Genomic DNA, 23441 nt, shown 5'->3' on the forward strand with positions numbered 1-23441 from the left:
TTTCCTGAGTTTCTCCCATGTAGACGTGTTATTAAACTTCATTGTCTCCTGTTATTCTGTCTCATAACAATTTAATTCTGAGGCCAGCCAGAAGGACCTAGAGGGGAGAGGAATAGTTCTTCCTCCCCCACAGCGCCTTACCTGCTTCTCTCATTTCTCCTGGCCAAGGCATTAAGTTTAGGTAGACAGGGTTGTTATGGTCCATTCATGTACAGCTATAATTCCTAAAAATAGTGCTGTGAGGCAGGGAAAGTCCTGGCTTTTGTGCTCACCCCCGTAAAGCAGAGTGTTGAATTATTTCACAGTGCTGGGGTAGGAAGGAGAAAGCTCCAGCTGGTCTGGGCAGCTGTAATGTTGGGAAATTCACTGCCCAGACCAAAGGGAGATGACCAAGATCTCTCCATAAACCCAGGGACACACGGTTGACTTCCCCCCCACAAAAAAAGAAGCTCATAGCCATATTTCTGCACAGGCTCATGTAATAGAATGGACGTTTATTATTTTTTAATGAGAATTCATACAGTCATTGATTATACAAAGCCATTTCTCAGTACTTTTCTTTCCACTTAAGAAAATGGAATACACCATGATGAGGATGATAATGCCAAAACAAGACTGCTGGCTCATCATCTAGGATACAAATACACATTTAATTCTTTGACACTTTATTGAATGAAAAGCATGATTAAGCATCTACGTTTTTGTTGTACACAGCTGAAGCAGGAGCCCAGGGAGGGGAAGACCACAGAGCCTTCCTTGGCAGGGAAGCTGGTGTGCCCCTATCATCCCATCTTGTTGTGGGACAACTAACCCATGTTCTGTCGGTTGCCATAGCCCCTAGGGTGCGTGTCCTTCCAGTCATCCCACTCCCGAGCTCTGTGGAGGGTTCCGTCATCATCCTCTTCCTCCTTTTGTTCCTGATCTTTCTGGTGCTGAGCTGCTCTTTTGAACTCTGACAAAGTGGAAAAGTGAGAAAGCCGGGGTGAGAAACTGAGGGAATGTCTGGGGCCTCAGCTCCACTCTGAGCACAACCACATAAAATGGGGACAAGGAATCTAGCTGCCCACCCTGGGGCCAGCAGAAGTGGGGACAGTACTTATATTCCTTAACAGATGACATGTCAAATAACAGGAAGAAAGGATGCTGAGTGGTTTTCACAAGAAGACAAAAACATGAAAGTTGTCCCTCAGAATGAATTCTATTTGAGAAAGAATTCTTGCTAAAATGGCCAACATCCCCACCCCAAACAAAAAACAAAAACAACCAACCAACCAACCAACCCACCCCGAGCAAAGCAAAAACACTAATGTAAAAAATATTTAGGATTCTATGATTTGTGATATGCCAGGGAGGTGGGACTACAGGTGACTTTTTCTCCTCCGTCCCTTTCCTTCATTATAGTTATACAATTTTCTGTGTGTGTAAAATTGGAAAACACGGGGCAGTGGAACTTACTGGAAAAGAATATCTGTGTTATTTTGTACGTGTTTGGAACAGGGTCTGAGGTCCAAATGGCATTTGTCATGCAGTGTACACCCAGAAGAAATTAAACCAACTGCTCTCTCTCTTTTGCATTAACTTTTTTCCTTTGCAAGGTAAAGGAGCGTTTCCTGGCTACCCTGAGTTTGCCCGTGAGAAGTATTCTCATTACTATGATGAAGAATGAAATACGTGGGGATCTGATCTAACAACTTGGGAGTCTTGTGTTCTCCTATTTTTTTAACCCTGTATTGTAAAATACAAGACACTAGAAATCACACAAAAATATATGTAACAAGTTTTTATAAGAAGGCTATACCTTCATAGCCTCCACTTGGGTCAAGAAATACATCTTGTACCCATCTCAAAAGCCTCTCCAGGAGCATCTTCCAAATCACTATACCACCTTTCATCGTAATAATTTCCTGGAGTTTATCATAGCTTTATTACCCAAGTGTGCACCCCTAGACACTAGGGCTGTCCATCTGTATGTTCATTTGTTGCTCAATGATTTTTAGTACAGAGTTCTGCAACCATCACCACAATCCAATTAAAAAAACTTCTATCACCCCAAGAAGGTCCCTCGTGCCCATTTACAGTTAACCCCCATTCCTTCTCTGCCTCCAGCCCTGGCAACCACGAATCCACCTTCTGTCTCTACAGATTTGCCTCTTCTGGACATTTCCTATAAACCGAACCAAGCAGTATGTGGTCTTTTGTGTCTGACTTCTTTCATTTAGCACAATGTTTTTAAGGTTAGTTTTGCCCATTTAAAAATATTTTGATATCTTTTGAATCTACATGTTCCTCTTCCCTCTCTCTCTTTCCTTACAAGTTATCTACTGAAGTAGCTGGGGCATTTGACCTGAGAGCTTCCCCAAATCTGGATTTTGCTGATTGCATAGTCATGATGTAGTCCAACTGTTCTTCCGTATTTCCGCAGACTGGCAAGCGGACACAGAGGCTGCATCTGACTCAGAGGTCATCTCTTCGGCATGATTCTAGGTGGTGCTGTGTTCTCTCGTCAGGTGACACATAACATCTGTGTCTCATGTGTGGTGATGCTAGCCGCTGTTGATGCTGAATGCCTAGATTCAATAATTTTCTAGGGCTTCCAGGAAGGTCATACCCTTAATTTTAACATTCTTTTTTATTAACTAGAATGCTTTTATAAAGAGAGGCTTCCTCTCATCTACTACTATTTAGTTACCCGGGAAAAAAACAAGATAAATACTCGATTCTTTTACTTTATGTACTACTTAAGATAATAAATTGGTTTGTTATCATCCTCTGAAATGGAACAATTCTTGTTTTTAAATATAATTATGTACTCATGGATTTAGACATATTTGATGGGCTTCAACCAACTGCAATGATTTCTAAAAATATATTCAAATGAACTTTTAAATTTTAGAATAGTTTTAGGTTTACAGAGAAATTGAGAAGATAGTATAGAGAGTTCCTATACATCCGTACCCAATTTCCCTGATTTTTAATATCTTACATTACTATGGGTTATGTGTCACAAGAAACGAGAAACGAACCAATACTGCTGTGTTACTAACAACTAAAGTACATACTTCATTTAGCCTAGGTTTGACCTAATGTCCTTTTTCGGTTCCAGGATCCCATCCAGAAGACCACATTACATTTAGTCCTGTCTCCTTAGTCCCCTCTTGGCTGTAACAATTTCTCAGACTTTCCTTGTTTTTATGACCTGAACAGTTTTGAGGAGTACTCCTCAGGTATTTTGCAAAATGTCCCTCAATTTGGGGTTGCCTGATGCTTTTCTCATAGTTTGACTGGGGTTATGGGTCTTGGAGGAGAATACTGCAGAGGCGAAGGGCCCTTCTCTCCACATCAAATCAAGGCTACACAGCATCACCATGACTTACCGCTGCTGCTGTTTTACCCAGAATCAACCGACAGGTTCCCAGCTGTCAAGGCCCGCCTCCTGCACCCTCCACACCACAGTCTCTGGCGGAAAGTCACTAGACACAGCCCACACCTCAGGGGGGAGGAGCTATGCTCCCGCTCCTTGAGACAGGAGTACATACACAAATTATTTGGAATTTTTCTGTAGGGGAGATTTGTCTCTCCTCCCCCATTCATTTATTTAATCATTTCTTTCTATCACTAGAGACTCATGGGTATTTATCTTATTCTTGGTGTTATATTCAATACTGTTATTTTCCTGCTCAAATTCTTCCAGTTTTGGCCAGTGAGAGTTCTTTCAGCTGGCCTTTGTGTCCAATTAACATAGCTCAATTGTTTTTTCTTGAGTGCTTCTTTATTTTCTAGTACTACAAGACACTTCAGGCACATCTTATATATTCCCTGCCCCAGCTCTAGAATCAGCCATTTCTCTAAGGAGCCCTGGTTCCTTTAAGTGGAGAACGGTATTAGAAACCAAGATTTGGGCACTGGATGTGCTCACTGCTATTGGCAATTATCCTTTTTGAAGCCAAACTGTCTCTGACCAGTGGAAACATCTTCGAAGTGGCTTCTGAGTCTTTTTGATATGACCTTAGTAGTCTTTGAAGGCTTCTTCCCTACTTCTTATGACAAAATGTTCCAAGCTCACCTGGTACATTTCCTGCCCCACACTTAGAATTAGCTGTTTCTCTAAGACATCCTAATTTCCTTTAATGGGAACGGTATTTCAAGACCACAATCTGGATTACTAGGCGTGTTCACTACTACTGGGCTAGTCATTATTTCTAAGCCCTTTCACCCCTAAAGCAAAGGGGGGTGTGTGCGTGTGTTTACTTTTAAATAAAATTTCTCATTGAGTTCATATTCAGGACTACAGGGTCGTTTTATTTCTAACTTAAACTCTTGAATTACACCTGTATTCTTCCACACTAAAAGTCTTAGTTCTCAAAGACAGAGGATGACAGGATTCAAATGTCTTATAATTACTCACTTATACTATCTCGCATTACACACAGTCTTGGAATAACACTAATAGTGTCAGCAATATGATTATTGGTAGCAGTTCCTTTCTTGCATATGCTTTTCCCATTTCTCCATTTTGGAAAACAGTGGTGCTATATCGACGTTATCTGAACACGGAGCATATAGGCATTACATACTCTGCTCTCTCCCTTTTAACCCTCGTTTAGTCTTAGGTCTAAATAACTATATATTTAAGGCTTGCTACCAGTCCTTCTGTCAATGTCTCTCATCATTTTGGTTGTCTGAAGCTCGTTCTCTAGCAAATTCCTTAGGAAAGGATCATGGGAACAATATTTCCTGAGTTCCTGCATGTTGATAAATGGCTATATCCTTCATACTTAAAAGTCAGTTTTACCAGATATAATGTCCTTGGCTCATATTTTTTCCCCTTGAGAATCTTAAATACATGTTACTCCATTTTCTTCTGGCATAAAGTGTTGATGTCAAAAAGTTTGAGGGTGATCCAATTTTCTTTCCTTTATAAATCACCTGTGTTTGTCCAAATGTCCAAAGCATTTTTTTTCCTTTTCTTTAAAGTATAGTAATTTTATTAGAATGTGTCTTGTTGTTGGTCATTATTAGTCAAAATTCTCAGGTCCACAGTGTGCCTTCTCAAATCAAATCTTTTTTTTTGTTCCAGGAAAGTTTCCCTAACATTAATTTTTAGCTTTTATTCTTTTTCCTTGCTTTGGTTTTCTTCTTCAGATAATCCTATTATCCATATGCCAGGTCTTCTTTGCTATCTTTTATATTTGACACTTTTTTTTTTTAAAGACTGGCACCTGAGCTAACATCTGTTGCCAATCTTTTTTCTTCTTCTCCTTCTCCTTCTCCCTAAAGCCCCCCAGTACATAATTGTATGTTCTAATTGTAGGTCCTTCTGGTTGTGCCATGTGGGATGCGGCCTCAGCATGGCCTGATGAACAGTGCCACGTCCATGCCCAGGATCCAAACTTGGGAAACCCCAGGTCGCCGAGGTGGAGTGCGTGAAGTTAACCACTTGGCCATGTGGCCAGCCCCCATTTGTCACTGTTTCTTGAATCCTGTTTAAATTTCTTTTCGATTTAAAACATGTTCCTTTGTTACCTTATTAAGACGTTTTCTGTTGCGTTCACTCATCCTTTTCTTCTAGCTTAGCCTTCATTTCTGAAATGATTCTTTATTTTCCCCAAGTTGTCACACATTTCTGAGTTTTTCTAATCCTGCTTTATATCGTTCTTCCATGTCTTATATAATTTTCTTAATGTCTTCCAATTCATTTTTAAACAGTACATTTTAGATTTGTGTTTTTTGAGTGTCTCTGGAATGCTTTTGATTCTTTCTTTCCCTGTATAATCACTTTGTGTGGGATTTGACCTTGATAATTTTCTGTTCATTTTGTTCGCAGCTTTATTGAGATATACTTCACACGCCATAAAATGTATGCATCGAAAGCGTACAGTTCAGTGAGTTTTCGTATATTCAGAGCTGTGCAAACATCACCACTAGCTGTTGTTCATTCTTACGTGTACTAAGTTTTCCTGAACTTTTAGAAAGTAGTATGGTTCAGAGTGGCTTTTCTAACTTCACAGAGGCTCCCTCTCTGCCGTTTTTATGTATGTGAAAGAAATAGAATGACTTGCTTGATTAGAGTTCTTGGTTCTGGCTCTCTCCCACTTTTATCTGGACCTTCTCTTTCCTTCATCTTTATTGTCCCTGTTCTGCTCAATTTCATATGGAGTTTCCTTGTATGTAACTTGTTGTTTTTCTCTTGAGCGTTTAGGATTCCCTAATTCTCTTTAATTCTTGACATTTTAATTATAATACATCTGGGTGTGGGCGTCTTTGGGTTTATCTTGTTTGGTGCTCTCTGTACCTGGATGTCTGTTCCGTTCCTTAGGTTAGGAAAGTTTTCAGCTGTTATTTCTTCAATTAGATTTTACACCTCTTTTCCTCTCTTTTCTCCTTCTGGGACACCTATAAAATGGATGTTGGTGTGCTTGATGTTGTCCCAGAGGTCCCTTAGAGTGTCCTGGTTCTTTTTCAGTCTTGTCTTTTCTGTTCAGTTTGGGTGGTTTCCTCTACTCTTTTGTCTAGCTCATTGATTCGTTCTTCTGCATCCTCTACTCTGCCACTGAGTCCCTCTAGTAAATTTTTCATTTTATTACTGTATTCTTCAGTTCTGACTCGTTCCTTTTTATATTTTCCAATTCTTTGTTGAAGTTCTCGGTGAATTCATCCATTCTTCTCCCAAGATCAGTGAGCATCCTTATGACTATTAGTTTGTACTCTTTATATAAGGTAGATTGTTTATCTGTTCCATTTGGTTCTTTTTCTGAGGATTTGTCCTGTTGCTTTATTTGGAACATATTCCTTTGTCTCCTCATTTTGCCTCTTTCTCTGTGCTTATATCTGTGTATTAGGTAGATAAGTTACATCTCCCGATCTTGGAGAGGTCGCCTTATGTAAGAGATGCCTTATGAGGCCCTGTCGTGTGCCTCCCTCTTGTCACTGGTTCCAAATGTTCCAGAAGTGTTCCCTGTGTGGGCTACGTGTGTCCTTCTGTTGTGGCAGGGTTGCTCCTGCTGCGGGTGCATGGGGAGGCTAAGGTGTCCCCCTGGCTGGCTGGTTGTAATGCTCAGCTGCATGTGGCTGCCATGATCCCTTCAGTCACTTTGTCAGGTGTGGGGAGCCCCAGCACAGTTGGCTGCAAGGTCTAATAGCACATTCTTGCTGTAGTTTTCCTGTTAAGTGAGTAGGCCCCAATATGGCTGGTTGCTAGGCTCAGGGGCTTATAATTGCTGTAGGCCTCCAGCCTGTAAGGCTGTTGTCAGCTCTCTCAGGAGTGCAGTTGGGTGGGGATGGCCCCAAGCATATAAGCACCCAATTGTTTGACGTCCTATGTGGCTGTTTGAGAAGCCCAAGCATGCTGCAGCTGACAAGCCCCATCGCCCATAGGGCCACACACCCCATCAACACAGTCCTGCCCTGTGCACATGCCCCGACCCACTGGAGTGGACCTCCTTGCCCTGCTGCAGAGGCCCCACACACTCTGCCACCATAGGAGCGTTGTTCCTTTGTGCACGCCCCAACACCATTTATTAAAGAGACTTTCCTTGCTCCATTGAGTTCTTTGAGCTCTAGCTAGGGTGCTTGGAGTCTATCCTGTGCATGCATAGCTTAGGAGTGAGGTGGAGATTTGGGCAGGGTTTATATGGAGAATTAGGGCTCCTTCTCTGTGGTTCTCTCCTTTCTGGGATATCTTCTCTCACTTTTCACTTGCTATGGTCACCCTGAGCTCAGTTCTCTCATTCTTCAACAAATAAGACTGCAAGTTTCTATCCAAGTTTTACCTACCCTCACATCACAGCAACTGCAGCCTGCCTATAGGTGAAAAGCTATAAAAAACAGGAAACTCTTTCAAGTGACCACTCTTCTCTTTTCTGTGCTATAGTGGAAAGAGCACTGGAACTGGGAATTTGAAGGCCTAAATTAAAATCTCAGCCTGGCCACTTTCTAGCTATGTTAACTTTGGGTAAGTCAATTCTCAGACACCATCCTCATCTTAAAATAAGGATAAGAATGTCTGCTTCATGGGGTTGTTAAAGAGGATCAAATGAGATAATATACGAGATAAAGAAGTGAGGCTCAGAGGGGCTAGATGCTGTCCTATCTATTAAGTGGCAGGAGTAATTGGTTACCCCAGGTCTGTCCATCATTTTCTGCTATACCGGATTGCTTCCATCTTTCTAACATCAACTCTTTCCACCTTTCCCTTCAGAAGATACCTCCAAGTACTTACTATGATCTAATTACCAAGTTGGGCACCAAGAATACAGGTCGTCAAAAGTCCCCGCCCTCAAGAAATTCCAAGTACCATTTCCTTTTAAATGTTGAATTCTCTCCAGTCTATGTCTGATTTTTTTGGTTCCTCTCTAGTGCCTTCTGGTAGGTTGTTTTGTTATACTTTGTAAATTGTTATCTGTAGGAAGGGTTGGCCTGATACAACCTACTCTGCTATTATCATAAGCAGAACTGCTATCCATGGATTTTTGGTTTTACCATCTAGCTGCTCAGGCTGTTTTTATGCCATGATATTTGGAGAGATTCAGAAACTATGCTGATGCTGCCCCCATCCTCCCAGTATCATCTGCTATTTATTTTAATAATAAATAAAATACTGCCTAGAATCTTTCTATTACTCAGAATCTTTGTCCAGATTACTTCTGCTCCTAAAGGGCAACGATACTTGGTCTGAATTTAATTGCTGGGAGTAAGGAACCAGTAGTCTAAGTACTTTCCCCGTCCCCCTTCATACCTGGTATTGTCTGGGCTATTCCCCGATCTGGTAATGCTCCGTATCTCCGATGCTGCTCATACCAGTCATTTACCGTCATAGTTGCCAGACTTGGATAACCAGCTCCAAATACTCTGCAAGAATCACACTGCATTTAGAAAACTAAACATAAATAGCACTATTAAAAAGCCTCTTCTGTTTAGTGACAAAGCCTGTGTCTGTTTCATCCTTGCTCCCCTACCCAGCTATGTTCCACGGAGTTGGGCAAATTCCTGTGAGGACATGTAAAAAGAAGCATCCAGGAAGGGGCATTAAAGTCAAGGGCTTTCATGAGAAGATAAATAGCCCAGGATCATCTCCCAAGAAGCAAACCCAGAGGCCAATGCCCCACAGAGCAGTGATGATCCTGTGGAAGGGGTATTTACAATCGGTAGGTCTAAAAGGTACACAGAGGGAGGAGACTCTCCCGTGACCCTATGGAAAAGCATCACAAGAACTCAGAATTAAATCCTAGAAGAAGCAAACATGTCCTTTTGAGAACTGTAGTCAAAGGCAATAACAGGAAACAATTTTAAAGGATACAATTCTTCATTAGATTCCTTTTTTCTTTCTCTTTATTTTTGTTGGTTTTCTTTGGAGCCTATTTTTAAGCTCAAGTTTGTGAGAGAAATCTCTGACGAAGACAGACATAGAGGAAGTATTACAAGAGATTAATATCCCTTTGATGAAAGAACAGCTCCCTCGAGTGAAGCCGTGGCCTTTTAACAACGCCCATTCCGTCCCTTCCTCATCCACTACTACGGAACCATAAAACCAGGGGGCCTGCAAGGCAACCCACTTTTTAGAATTACCTACTTGGCTTGGGTTACGTTCCGAGTGAGAATGAAGGGTTTCATTGGAGGCCTGTCCTGAAGAGATGAATGGGAAGTTGGTGCCTAAAAAGGAAATTAATCATCAGAAGTGCATTTGCCATTTTGCCCACCCCATATGTGGCCAGGCTTTTAAGTCTTCAGGTGCTTGAAAAGTCCTGGATTCAAAATTCACTCACTTCCTATTTATCAATCTCTAAGATAGAGCAGAATACTAATGGTGGAGGCTGCTTAGCTCTTCCTGAGGAGGCCCAAGTACCTTACTGAAAAAGGAGGAAGAGAAGCTCTCCCAGGAATCATCTCACTACAAGTAAAACATTACATGGCTTTAAAATGCCCCCCTCCAGAGAAGGAGATTCCAAGGCCTTCTTCTATGTTCCATCTAAATCCCCTGAGCTGAATTTGAAGCCCCTTTCCTCAGCCTGGCCTTCAGGGCTAAAGTTGAATTATTATTACTTTTTTTTTTTTTTAAGATTTTATTTTTCCTTTTTCTCCCAAAGCCCCTCGGTACATACTTGTGTATTTCCAGTTGTGGGTCCTTCTAGTTGTGGCATGTGGGACGCCGCCCCAGCATGACCCGATCAGCGGTGCCATGTCTGTACCCAGGATTCGAACCGGTGAAACCCTGGGCCGCTGAAGCAGAGCACGCGAACTTAACCACTTGGCCATGGGGCCGGCCCCAAAAGTTGAATGATTAAGACACCTCTTCTGGGGCTGGCCCGGTGGCACAGTGCTTAAGTTCACACATTCCGCTTCGGCAGCCCCAGGTTCGCTGGTTCAGATCCCGGGTGTGGACATGGCACCGCTTGGCAAGCCATGCTGTGGCAGGCGTCCCACATATAAAGTGGAGGACGACGGGCACAGATGTTAGCTCAAGGCCAGGCTTCTTCAGCAAAAAGAGGTGGATTGGTGGCAGATGTTAGCTCAGGGCTAATCTTCCTCAAAAAAAAGGACAGGGGAGGACTCAGAAGAGTCTCAAAATGCTTGAAAACCCCTCATCTAGATATGCTCAAGGGGCCTTCTGACCTTAGACTACTAACCAACCATTCATTCTTTGATCCTTTAACATGAAGAACTAAGCTGATGTTACCCAGAGGCAAAAGCTCCTGGGCTAATTAGTACCAATCAAATTGGGAAGAGGTTTCTCTGAGGTCTTAAATAAATGTCTGTGACCAGCTGATAAATTCAACTCAATTCACATTGTATCCTGAACCCAAAGGTAAGGAGCAGCAGAGCCTAATCTTCTGAAGCAGCAGCTCCAAAACAGGGTGATGATCTTCAAAGACAGCCAAAGCTGTGTCAGACCAGGTTTTCTTTATCAGTATACGCAACATTTTGTGCACGGAGATGTCCTTGCTGTGTCTCATACGTGAGTGATCTAAAGGTGTGAGTGCAACACTGTGTAAGGTTAAATTCGGATTCCTACCCCAGCCTAAACATGGTCCATTTGTCGTTTTATCTTCTTTCTACCTTTTCTCTCTCTCCTCTAGTTCCACTTTTCTTCTCTGCTCCCATCCCGTTCCTCTTCCCCTTTATTACAGTCAAGCACAGATTTTAAAGGCATACCTCCCTATGCATTCCTCAAGCAGTCAGGACCTCCCACAGCCAAAACCAATTTTTACTTCAGAGAAGTCGCCCTCCCCTGTGGCATGTCACAAAATTACAAATGACTAGAAGTGCGTTACAGGTTCGGAAGCACTGGGGAACATCACTATAGGCTGGAGAGAAAGCTACCCTAGTGCACCTTCAGCCTTCCTCCACTAATCTTAATAAGAACAACGATTTTATGGAGACTTAAAAGGATTTTAATTTGATTTTAATTTTAACTCTCCTGCAGAACATCCAAATCTCTGACAGTAGCTTTTTGAACTATCTAGGCAGTGATGGGCTTACCTCTTTTGAAGAGTCTTTTTCTTTCAGGATCTTTATCTCCTGATCAATGCTCTCAATCTCTTCTAAACTGATACCAATCCACCTTCGAAGGTGAAGGAGGTAATATTCACGAACACGTTCATCATCTGCTTGACCACTTTCCACAGCAGATTTCAGCGTAGACAACCTATGCTCCACCTCCTTCTTCTGCTTGTATCTGTTCCACAGAAAAGCATTACCCATGAACTTAAAGATAAAGAGGCATTCCTTCAAATGAGGGCCACAGTAAGATCTTACCTTTGCAAATGACCAGGCAGTAAGTATGCTGATTTCCACTTTGGCAAAAATGCAGATTCTACACCCTAGAACTTGCCACCAAGGCAGTTCTCTCAAGACTACAAAGCAAGGGGTCAGCAGGGGCTAAGAAACACATTCTGAAGCCAGAAAAACATAAAAGGAAGCTGATCTGAGCACCTCGCCCCATTATCTTTAGAGATGGGAGTGCCTTAGTCATGTTATCACTTCAACCCTTATAGGTTGGGTGCTCAGTATCACATACTATCCATTTAGGAATTACAGCTTCAAAGAATCAGAGAATCTTAGGGGTCATTCACTTGCCATTGATGCAGGAATTCCTTGTGAAACAGCCTAAAAAATGGTCATCTCTTCTTTTCTTCTGGACAAAATGTTCCCAGCTCTTCTGACTCATCCTAATATAATTTAAAGAGTTATAACCATCCTGCCTGCCTTTTTCAGGATGCATTCTATGTCATCCATCATTCATTTGAAAGATATTTACTGAGTACCTATTGCATGACAGGCACTGTTCTCAGTGCTGGAGACACGGCAGTGTATACAAGAAAGCCCTTGCTCTCCTGAAGCTTTCATTCTAGTGGGAGAAGCAAAAGAAATAGATGATGAGTCAGGTGGTGATAAGTGCTAAGAAGCAGCAAAAGGCAAGGTAAGTGGATAGAGTGATGGCGCAAAAGGGTGCTATGAGATACAAGGTGATCAGCAAGAGGTGACATTTGGGCAAAGACTTCAAGGAAATAAGGAAGCAAGTCATGCCAATATCTGGAACCGTGTTCTGAGGGGGGAAAGCAAATACGAAGGTCCTGGGGTGAGAGAGTGCCTGGCTTGACATGTTTGAGAAATAGCAAGGAGGTCAGTGTGACTGACATGTAGTAAAGAAGAATGATAGGAAATGAGGTCCAGGAGATAGCCAGAGCCATAATTTATAGAACCCTGGAGGCCATAAGACCCAAAATATCAAATGCCATATTTTGAGTGAGACAGGAAAGCCACTGGAGGCTTTTGAATAGAATACATGACGTGAATAGGCTGACATGAAAACTTGTTTTCATATGGGCCACTCTGGCTGCTGTGTGGACCGTAGACTGTGAGGGCTGGGAGGCAAGGTGGAAGCTGGGAAACCAATCAAAAGGATATTGCCACAAGCCAGGTGAGAGATGGTGACTTGAAATAGGGAGATGGTGAGATGTGGATGTACTTAAAATATAAAAGACAGAAGCTGCTAATTTATTGGATGTAAGAGCTTGAGGGAAAGAGAGGAGCCAAGAAAAAATGCCACGATTCCCAAGAGAAGTGTCTTGAAATATCTGCATCTGGAACTCCACTCTGGACGTCCAGAATCAGATGTCCCTCTGCAGGTGTTCGCCCAAACCTGAAGTTCTTAACCTGAGGTCCATGGGCAGAGTTTGGAGCCAGATGTGTGTGTGAGGGGGTGGTCGTTGAAATCCCTGAAATTTTATACAGAATTCCACATGGATGCTTTTTTTTTTTTTTTTTTTCCGCTGGGAAGAGGTTTCGTAGTTTTTATCAAATTATCAACAAGGTCCGTGACCTGCAAAAAGTCAAGAACCACTGCTCTGGAAACATTCTTTATTACAAAAACTTTTAGGCTCCTCTGCTCCTTTTACACAACAAGCGGGTACTTTATATAATGTTACAAACAGCTGTCACAGTATCATCATAGGTAGCATTCTGAGTAAAACACTACAAAGGCTAATTCCCAGTTCATGGAGGCTACTCCAGATATCACTTGGCAACATTTAATTCTAGTCCCACTCCTATCCCCACCCTCTTTCCTGGATGTACCTAAGTCAGGAAAAAAACTTACTAGGGTCTCAGAATGCATATAATCCAGGGTAAATTCTGGGTTAGTCTACTGGTCCTTTGACTGAGGTTCTTGCACTTCCTTTCCCGTTCCCTGCAAGCGTCTGGTCTCACTGCACTCTCTGGTCTTCCCGTCTTCTCTACTTCTTTACTCCTATGACTTTGCTCCTTGTCATCTTTAGGACTTTTAGCTCCTCAACTCCTGTTTTAAAACCTTTTGGTTGGGGCCGGCCCCGTGGCCGAGTGGTTAAGTTCATGCGCTCCACTTCAGCAGCCCAGGGTTTGGCCAGTTCGAATCCCGGGCGCGGACATGGCACCGCTCATCAGGCCATGCTGAGGTGGCGTCCCACATGCCACAACTAGAAGGACCCACAACTAAAACATACAACTAGGTACTGGGGGGCATTGGGGAGAAAAAGGAAAAAAATAAAATCTCAAAAAAAGATTAATAAAACCTTTTTGTCTTAGCAGAAGAAACTTTTCTTCTTCTGAGAGCTTACTTGGACTCCAATAAGTAATAAACAGATAAAATCTGCTTCGGTTAAGTCAAAGGAGGGCTCCCAACATCTCCCTTAGGCACTGCGGTAGAATCTTAGGGCTCCAATGAACAGATTAAAACCCACTGTCCTAGACTTTCATCACTGTTCTCGATTTCCAGTGGTGAGCCACTATGTGGAAACACTCCCTATCACCCTATGATCCCCAATGACTGTCACCCTGCTGACTCTGGGCAACTCCCACCATTCCCTTTTTCTGTTCCCAAACTGCTGAAGAGAACTAACAAATTACAAATCTGTGTCAAATGAGTCAACTACAAATTCATACTAGCAAACTTGGCCTGAGTGATCACTCTTGCTCAGTTATCCTTTTGTCCATCTTTTGTGGATTCCAGGCCACAATCACACTCACCAGATGACCAGCCAATGAAGAATTCAATTTTCTTCTTTACCTTAAAATCTCTGTAGCTTCACCTTTCCCCCTTTCCTCTTGTCTTGAAGGAGCTAGTGCTGTCTTCAGCAAGGCAATGTCTTTACCATTCCACTTTTGCTATTGATCCTGCCCCCACCCACAATCTTCCAGGCCTCGCTCTCCCAATCGTCTTCCCTGTCATTAGCAGTTACAATTTTTCAGTCTACTGGTGCCTTTCCCCTATCCTGGAAACACCTTCCCTCAATCTATGTTCTATCTTTTCAAATAACCACTATTTTCTCTTCTGTGCTCTAGTGGAAACAGCACTAGAACTGGGAATTTGAAGACCTTCATTAAATCCTAGCCCGGTCACTTACTAGCTATGTAACTTTGGACAAGTCAATTCTCAGGGCTCATTTCCTTATCTCTAAAATGGGGATAATGATATCTGCTCTATGGGGTTAAGAGGATCAAATGGAGGGGCTGGCCTGGTGGTACAGCGGTTAAGTGCGCACGTTCCGCTTCTCTGTGGCCCGGGTTCGCCGGTTCGGATCCCGGGTGCGGACATGGCACCGCTTGGCAAGCCATGCTGTGGTAGGTGTCCCACATGTAAAGTAGAGGAAGATGGGCATGGATGTTAGCTCAGGGCCAGTCTTCCTCAGCAAAAAGAGGAGGATTGGCAGCAGTTAGCTCAGGGCTAATCTTCCTCAAAAAAAAAAAAAAACAAGAAAAAGAAAAAAAAAGAGGATCAAATGGAACAATACACATGAAAGTGCTCTGTAAGCAGCAACATGATACAAATATTGTTAGGTGATGAGAAAATCGAGGCTAGGAGGGGTTAGATGATGCCCTATCTATTGAGTAGTAGTAATCGGATTGGTCATCCCAGGTCTGTCTGACTCCCAAGTCCAGGCTTTTTCTGCTACATTATATGGCTTCCGTCTTTCTGACGTCCACTCTATCTGCCCCTCCCAAAGACACTGCAAGCACATACTATGATTCAGTTACCAGGTTGGGCACCAAAGATACAATGATACAATTAGGATACTAAGTACACAATTAGTCAGGGTCTCTAACCTTTAGGAGTTTCAAGTCTAGAGAATGACAGAGAGCTATGCTGTGAAAAGTAACATAATCTAAGTGCTACAGTATCTGGGAGGGAAGATAGGTAGGAGGAGCTTCGAAGAGGACATGACATTTGCTCTCTTACTTCCCCAGGCTTCTGTAAGTACTTCTACCTGTATCTTGTTGAGTCTCTTACCTAGAATTGCTCTTTCCTTCCTCCTCCTTGTCCCTTAACTTGCCCCAATGGTTTTTCCTTGGCTTTTTCCTCTCTACATGTGTTTTCTTGGCAAACTATCCACACCCACCAAGGCTCCTAAATTTTAGGAGCTAGCCACAAAACAGCCTCACAAGTTTTAGTTACACATTTCCATGGATCTACGGACATGGCTGTCCAGTTGTCACCTTAGGACTTTAATTCAGTAAATCTAAAACTAGACTCACCACTTATCCAGCTTCTACTTTTCTATTTCTGTCGAAAGAATGCAGATGTAGGGGGCTGGCTCCGCGGCCGAGCGGTTAAGTTCGCGCGCTCTGCTGCGGTGGCCCAGGGTTCGGATCCTGGGTGCGGACATGGCACTGCTCGTCAGGCCACTTTGAGGTGGCGTCCCACATCCCACAACTAGAAGGACGTGCAACTAAGATATACAACTGTGTACGGGGGGGTTTGGGGAGATAAAAGCAGGAAAAAAAAAAAAGATTGGCAGCAGTTGTTAGCCCAGGTGCCAATCTTTGGGGGGGAAAAAAAAGGAAGATTGGCAACAGTTGTTAGCCCAGGTGCCAATCTTAAAAAAAAAAGAAAGAATGCAGATACAGTTAATCAACCAGACTTACAGTCACTCCTCAAAGATGGGAATTAAGAGTAGAGAAGATATGTGAAGAAACAGGTTTTGAGAAAGAGAGGACGTAACATTTAGGTGTTTTATGCAGGATGGCCTCGGTATGTAAAATCGTGGGAGGGAGGACTTACAGAAAGTAAATAAGGATTTGAACAATTTATTTTCTAATCATATAAGTGCTTCTTGCAAAAGTAATACCTCTGACAGTTGTAACTTCATTTTTCTCACTCCTTCCTAGTTGAAGTAGTATTATAACACGTTAGCTTGTCTTTCTGCCTCTCTCTTCCCCATCAATATTCTATACACATCACTTCCTTCTGCAGACCTCTGACCATACTGCTTGTAGCGTCTGCCAAACCAGACTATGCCCCATTCCCTGTGCATACCTCAAACTACCCTGCCTTGGGCTTCTGCTCACGTTGTTTCTCCTGCTGGTCAACAATATTTCTTGAGCACCTTCTGTATGTCAGGCCTGTGCTAGGCATACCACAGTGGACAAGAAAGAAATGACTCCTGCCCTCATGGAGTACACATTCTAGCAGGCAAGAAAGACAAAGCCCAGAAAGACAGATAAATGAACAGTATTCCACGCAAAGAGAAAATGTACAAAGACTCTGTAGAAGGAAGGAGCTGGCTCTGTTCAAAGAACTGAAAGGCGGCCATTCTGGCTGGAGTCTAGTGAAAAAGGGGAGTATGATACATGATGAGATTGAAGAGAGGCATGAGCCAGAGATCCCACAGGGCCTTATAGTTAGTGGTTTGGCTATTTCAGGTGAGAGATGCTAGTGGCCTAGACTAAAGTATGACAGTAAAGAAAGAGAGAAACAGAATGACATAAAATACATTGTGTAGCCCGAATTGACAGGCCTTGCTGATGGACTGGCTGTGGAGATCCCGCAGGCAGGAAGTGAAGTGAACTCCTGGGTTTCTGGCTGAAACACCTGGGTGAATGGTGGTGCACTTACTGAGACGGTGAAGACTTGGATTTAGGGGTGCAACTAGGGAGCCAAAAAGCCAAGGGTTCAATTAGGGCATGTTAAGGTTGAGATGTCTGTGAAACATCCATGTAGGGTTTTGAAAGTATGAGCCTGAAGGTCAGGAGAGGTCCGGGTTAGTGATATAAACGTGGGAGCCATTAGCAAAAAGACAATTTTGATACCTCATCTGCCAGGCATTTAAAAAAAAGTTCAAAGATCAAGCTTTCTAGCCAAAGAAATAAGATCAAAACAATAAGATAACTTTTTCTGTGTGCTCAATTGGATTTTCTAAGTGTTACCTTCCAAGACCAGCGCAGCAGGACATACTCTGAAACTTTGTTATTGTGGAAAGCAATATTGTTACCATCAAGAATCCAAAAATACTCAAACCCTTTGATCTAGTCACTGATCCTTCTAGAATCCATCCTAGGGAAAGAGTTACAGATTCCATTAAAGGTGTCTGCTCGGATTATTACTTAGCACGGCAAAAACAAAGAAACAAAAATAACCCAGAATTAGTTTAAGTACCTGACAATAAAAGATTAATTTAAATAAGTATGGTACAAATATAGGATGGAATATTATGTAACCCTTAAATATCATGGTTTCAAAACACATGGGGAAATGCTCACATAGAATATTAGGCTAAAAAAAAAAAGATAAAAACTAAATTTCAGTGTTACTCCAAATTTATTAACTAAAATAACTATGTATCTGGAAGGAAATACGTCAGGAAGTTAACACAGATCATCTCTGAGTGCTAGGATTAAGGCTTATTGTTAATTTAAAAAATATTCTGTTTTTCCAACTTTCTACAATGAGTATTATTACCTTTACATTGGAAGATGTGTAATTTCTATTTTCAGAATAGAAATTTACATCCTTCAAGGCTCATCTCAAATGTCATTACGTTCTGAAACCGTTTCCTCACCCCTCCAACCAGACGTGATCACTGCCTGGTCTTTCTCCACAACACTGTTTGTATCTCTATGGCATTTACAGTTTCCCTTTTTTTTTTTTTTGGTATATTATAATTATTTGGATACCAAACTCACTGTTTAAACTACCTGTTATATGCCAGTGGGTTGCCCTCACCTTCTTACAAAGGACATGATGGTGAACTCCACTTCATATCAGTCTACCCCCATTTCCTCAAAAATCATTCACTGTCACTCACTAGCCCCTAACCACACTTATTAATTCTTTACAGCCCTCACCACCTGAAATTACATTACTATTTACTAGCTTATTGTTGGTCTCCTCCACCAAAATAAAAGCTCCATGAGGGCATGGGCTTGGCCGGTTCTCCATTACCTAGAACAGTTCCTGGCACACAAGAAAGGCTCAATAAACATTTGTTAAATGAATGAATCAATATTCAGCTCTCCAGACCAGGCCTCTCCTCTGAGCTTCACACTGACACCTCTACCTGGATGTCTCCTAAGCACCTTAAACGCAACATGTCTCAATAAGGAATTCATACTCTTCCCTGATTTGTTGTTCTTCCTCTAGTCCCCATCTTAATGAGTTCCACAGCCATCCACCTAAGTCAGAAACATGACATCTTCCTTGCTGCTTCCTTCTACCCCACCTCCCACCACCAGTTGATCGCCAGGTTTTCTGCAGGTTCAACCCTCCTAAATAAATATATGCCTCCTATCCCTTCTGCCACTGCCTTAGTGAGGCCTCACCACCTCTATGACTTAACTGGATCTAATCTTCCCCCCTCATTGCTTCCTAACTGCAGCCAGAGTATGCTGGTTAAAACGCAAATACGACCATCTACTCTTTAAAGAAAAAAACTCCAGTGGATCCCAATCACCAAGCAAAGCTTAAGCTCTTTAGCATGGCCTAATAGCAGGCAACACTTACAGAATATTTACTATGTGCCAGATACTGTGCTAGCTGTTTTATGTGCTTTATCTTATTTGCTTCTTAACCCTATGAGACAGGTACCATTATTACTTAGATTTCACATATGAGGAAACCTGAGGCTCAGACAGGTTAAATAAGTTACCCAAAGTCCAATGGTTTAAAAGAAAGCTGGATCTCAAACCCCGGTCTGACTCCACAACCTGTACTCAGCTACAGAGATATAACAATAGCTGACTTCGAGTGCTTACTGCATCAGACACTGTGCTAAGTGCTTTTTATGTATTTCTCTTTTAATCTTCAAAACTACTTTAAGAGGAAGGGCCTATTACTATACAATTTTAAAGCTTGGGAAATTAAGGCACTGAGAGATTAAGCAACTTATCCAAAGTCAGAGTGTTAAATGGTGGAACTGGGATTGAAACCCCTTCCCAAGTTCTTAGCAACAAGGTTGTTCCTTCACATTCCTCACACCGCAGGCTCTCCTCGGTCTGGCCCCTACGACACTCTTCAGCATCATTCCTTCCCCCTGTCCACCACCTCCTTTGTGTTCTAGCATCACCTAATTGCTTACAGTTGCTCCCCACCCACACATCCCCACTCCAGCACTGTGTTCTTTAACGCCCCTGTAGCTTTACTAACACTATTATCTCTGCTGGCTACTGCCCTCCTTTCCTCTTCCTCTAGATAATCTTCCTATTTATCCTTAAACAACTCATCACAGTAGTCACGTCTTCCAGGCAGCCTCTGCTCTCTCCTGCTCCCTCTTTGGTCAGGCGCCCCTCCTGTCTGCTCTCACAGGAGAGCCCTCTGTAACACATCACTTTATATCAATACTGTTTCTATGCCTCTTTTCCTCACCAGACAGAGACCACCCATACTCATACAAACACCCATACTCAGTTTGTATCCCCAGTGCCTAGCACGGTTCCTACTGTGAGCACTCATTAAATGTTTTTTTTTTTTTTTTTTAACTAAGAGGGTAAGCAACTTGTTCAAGGTCACACAATGAAGCTGTGCCAGGACCAAGATTAGTTGAGGATGTTACACACCTGATCCAGAACCGTTAGAACAAAGCTTCTCAATCAATGGACCACAAATGGACTAGACCTACAAGATATTATGCCCTTCAGAGATATTCACCCCACGGTACCATATGAATATTGCTATGCTGTGAGGTGGGGAAGACTGGGAAACACTATGCTAAACTACATTGCTGCTGTTGGCAACCATAAGGTAGTAGGGGTCTGACCGTTAGGTGACCATCTCGACAAAGGCAGAGGCTTCTTGAAAAACTCAGGAGAGTCTGCTGTCACCAGGGCCTATGCTCAATAAGAACCAAAAGAGTGACATACACCATTGTTTCCCCCAGTAAAAAAACCATGCCCCCCCAATACACTGCCATTGGGCAGTCCTCAAATTATCAGCTATTGACCCACCTCTCTATTTTAGCCTGTCTTTGAGACGCCATAGCAACGAGGTTAGGATAGGCCATGGAGCAATTAGCAGTATTATTTTCAGCTGAGTTGTTCTTGTTTCTGGGCAGCTCAAACTCTGCCACGTGATAGTACTTGCACTGAGTTAAGTAGTTTAAAAAGTGTTCTCGAGCCCACTGCAAATGTTCTAGACGCTTGCTGGGGTTGACTTGTTTCATGGCGAGTGCTCCTTGAAATGCTGGCACCATCAGGTACTTCAGGTCGGTGGAAGCAATCTCTTCCAAATCGTCATTTTGGCTGGAAAGAGCAAACAGGAGGCTGTGAAGCCCGGCTGGGCATTCAAACTGTGCCCCTTGCTTCCTGGGGGAGGGAAGGGCTAGGGTGGGAGTGGAGCAAACGGGGCCAGGGGAACAGCGGCCGGTTTTCTTCAATGAAAGTGGCTGAGCGCTCACACCCAGCGCCTATGCACACAGCTGACACTAGGGAGCAGAGTCGTGGCATATCAATTACCGCGGAATATAAACAATGTACACAAGATCGCAGGGGGAGGTGGGAATGGAAAATTCCTAGTCCTAGTTTCCTCCACCCAGGCTCAAGGGCTCCACCCTTGGTAACCGTTATTAGCTTCGTTCTCAGCTCTTATTACCCTCTCCCCCATACCTGAACAAGTCAAGCTGCGACAACATTTCGGCAGCCTTCTCAAGCAGATCCAGTCCCTTGAACACCTTATCTTGGATTAGCCGGGAACCGGTGGGTTCAGTAGCTACTTCCACTTCCTCCAGAAGCTGCTTGCTGCTTTCAAACAGCTCGGGGAGCCGTGGCAGCAATAACTCGTCTTCTGCTGCAGCCATCATGGGGGAGGGAAGAAACCGGAAGACCTCACTTCCGGAGGCAACGGCAACTTTGGTAAAGAACTCGGCGAGAACAAACGAAACCGGAAAGGGCGCCGCATTGGTCCAGTTGCTCCGTTGTTACCAAAACGTCAAAGAACTTCCGGAAGCAGCTGTGTGCCGCCCCGGCGACCGTTTCCATAGATGCATTTTACCAGGCTGCCTATTGCAAGCAGTAGGCATCTGTGAAAGGCAACCAACCAACCAAAACCTGAGGCGCTATTTTACGGTTTGCTCCTCGTCGCCGACACGGACTGGGAAGTTCCCTGGGCTCGGAGGCCCGGGGGCCGAGGCTGCATTCAGAGCGAGGGCGGGCGCGCAACTTACCTCGGGAGGAGCGCCCTAGGGCCGCCGGGGGCTCCGGCCGCCGCGCCGCTCCCTCGCTCCGTACGTCTGGGCGCGCGAGCGCCAGGAGCGCCCCCCTCCGGCTTCCGTCCCCCCACCAGCTAGAGCTCCGCGCTCCTCCCAGCCAATCCTCGCCCGCCCTCTTCCCCCCGACGGCTCGCCTCCCACTCCCGGCCCCACGCCCTGTCCTCTCGGCCTGGGGCTCTCTGGAGCCCCTCACTTGGTAACCTGCAACTCCAGTGAGTCCACCCCACAGCCAGCTTGCTTTCTAAAGTGACTTCTTCTGTGAAACCTTCCTTGACGCCCCCCTCTCTCCCCGCCATGTCGCAGAAAATTTTCATTTTCTGTGTATTTCCAGCAGAGCACCGACCACACTGTATTACAGCTAGTGATTTACAAATCTAACTCCCTTAGCAGAATGAGTCTGAGTAATCTTTGCACCCCTCTGGCTAGCCCAGTGCCTGGTACTTATTAAGTGCTCTGTGTCATTATATGAACAGGAAAATAAGCGATCAGTTTGGAAAGCGGTCCAATTATGCAGAACTGCGCTGTTCAATATGGTAGCCACTAGCCGCATGGAGCTACTGAACACATGAGTGTGGCTATTTTGAACTGAGATGTGCTATAAATGTAAAATACACATCAGATTTTGAAAACTTATTACGAAAAAATATAAAATATCTCAATTTTTACACAGATTTCATGTGGAAATGTTAATATTTTGTATATATTGGGTTAAATATTAAAATTAATATCATGTGTCTTTTTACTTTTTTAATGTGCCTACTAGAAAACTTAAAATTACATACTGGGCTCACATTTGTGGTTCACATTTTACTTCTACTGGACAACACTGATGTAAAAATATAATTCCAGGACTTTGAAAGAAGGGACATCACTGTTTTGAACCAATCAATATAAATATATACTGATACCTTAAGACGCAACCCAAGTAGTCCTAGGGGATTTAAGTAAAATGCATGCTGCCCGCCCTGGAAAATAAACTTTTAAACTAACTATAGTGGAGAAGAAAAATTTTCATGTAAAAACAACTAGAGGGCAATATAGGACAGTATAAAATCAGGGGATATGTTGTATTGTACAAGCTGTTGGAAAACCAAGAAATGACAAGTCATTCTATGCTAAGAGTAGTTCAGAAAGCTTCTTAGACATGATATGCAGTCATAGAATTTCAAAGCTGGAAGGGGACCTCAAAAAGCAGAGGAAAAAACTGAGAGTAGAAAGGTTAAGTGACTTACCCAACCAGTTGTGACAAAGCCAGCGTCTTCTAAGTTCAATTGTTTTTACTCCATCAATCTTAAATTGTGGGATTTAAAAAGGTGGGGAGGACCTTTTATGTAGGACAGAAGGAAGCCCCGAGCTAAAACAGTGCTTTGCAGGATGGAGAGGAGAGTGGGGACTGAGTGTAGGTTGAAAAAGCTTCCCAGGTGATTCTAATAAACCTCCCCTTGCAACCCGCCCCCCCCCCCCCCCCCCCCCCCCCCCCCCCCCCCCCCCACC

The 23441-nt window shown here is 43.3% G+C and overlaps 1 protein-coding gene across 1 annotated transcript; it reads right to left on the reverse strand.

The window, feature by feature from the left end:
- Positions 1-461: 461 nt before the first annotated feature.
- On the reverse strand, positions 462-22037 carry IGBP1 (immunoglobulin binding protein 1). The gene is made up of 7 exons (XM_046673629.1): positions 21903-22037; positions 21346-21758; positions 20689-20982; positions 11476-11671; positions 9569-9648; positions 8735-8847; positions 462-952 (listed from the first exon to the last, which is right to left on the reverse strand). The coding sequence occupies exons 2-7, from the start codon at positions 21537-21539 to the stop codon at positions 807-809; spliced, it is 1023 nt and encodes a 340-aa protein (XP_046529585.1). The 5' UTR covers positions 21540-21758; positions 21903-22037; the 3' UTR covers positions 462-806.
- Between the last annotated feature and the right edge of the window lie 1404 nt (positions 22038-23441).

Source organism: Equus quagga, chromosome 10, assembly GCF_021613505.1.
Source record: "Equus quagga isolate Etosha38 chromosome 10, UCLA_HA_Equagga_1.0, whole genome shotgun sequence".
Classification (NCBI taxonomy): domain Eukaryota; kingdom Metazoa; phylum Chordata; class Mammalia; order Perissodactyla; family Equidae; genus Equus; species Equus quagga.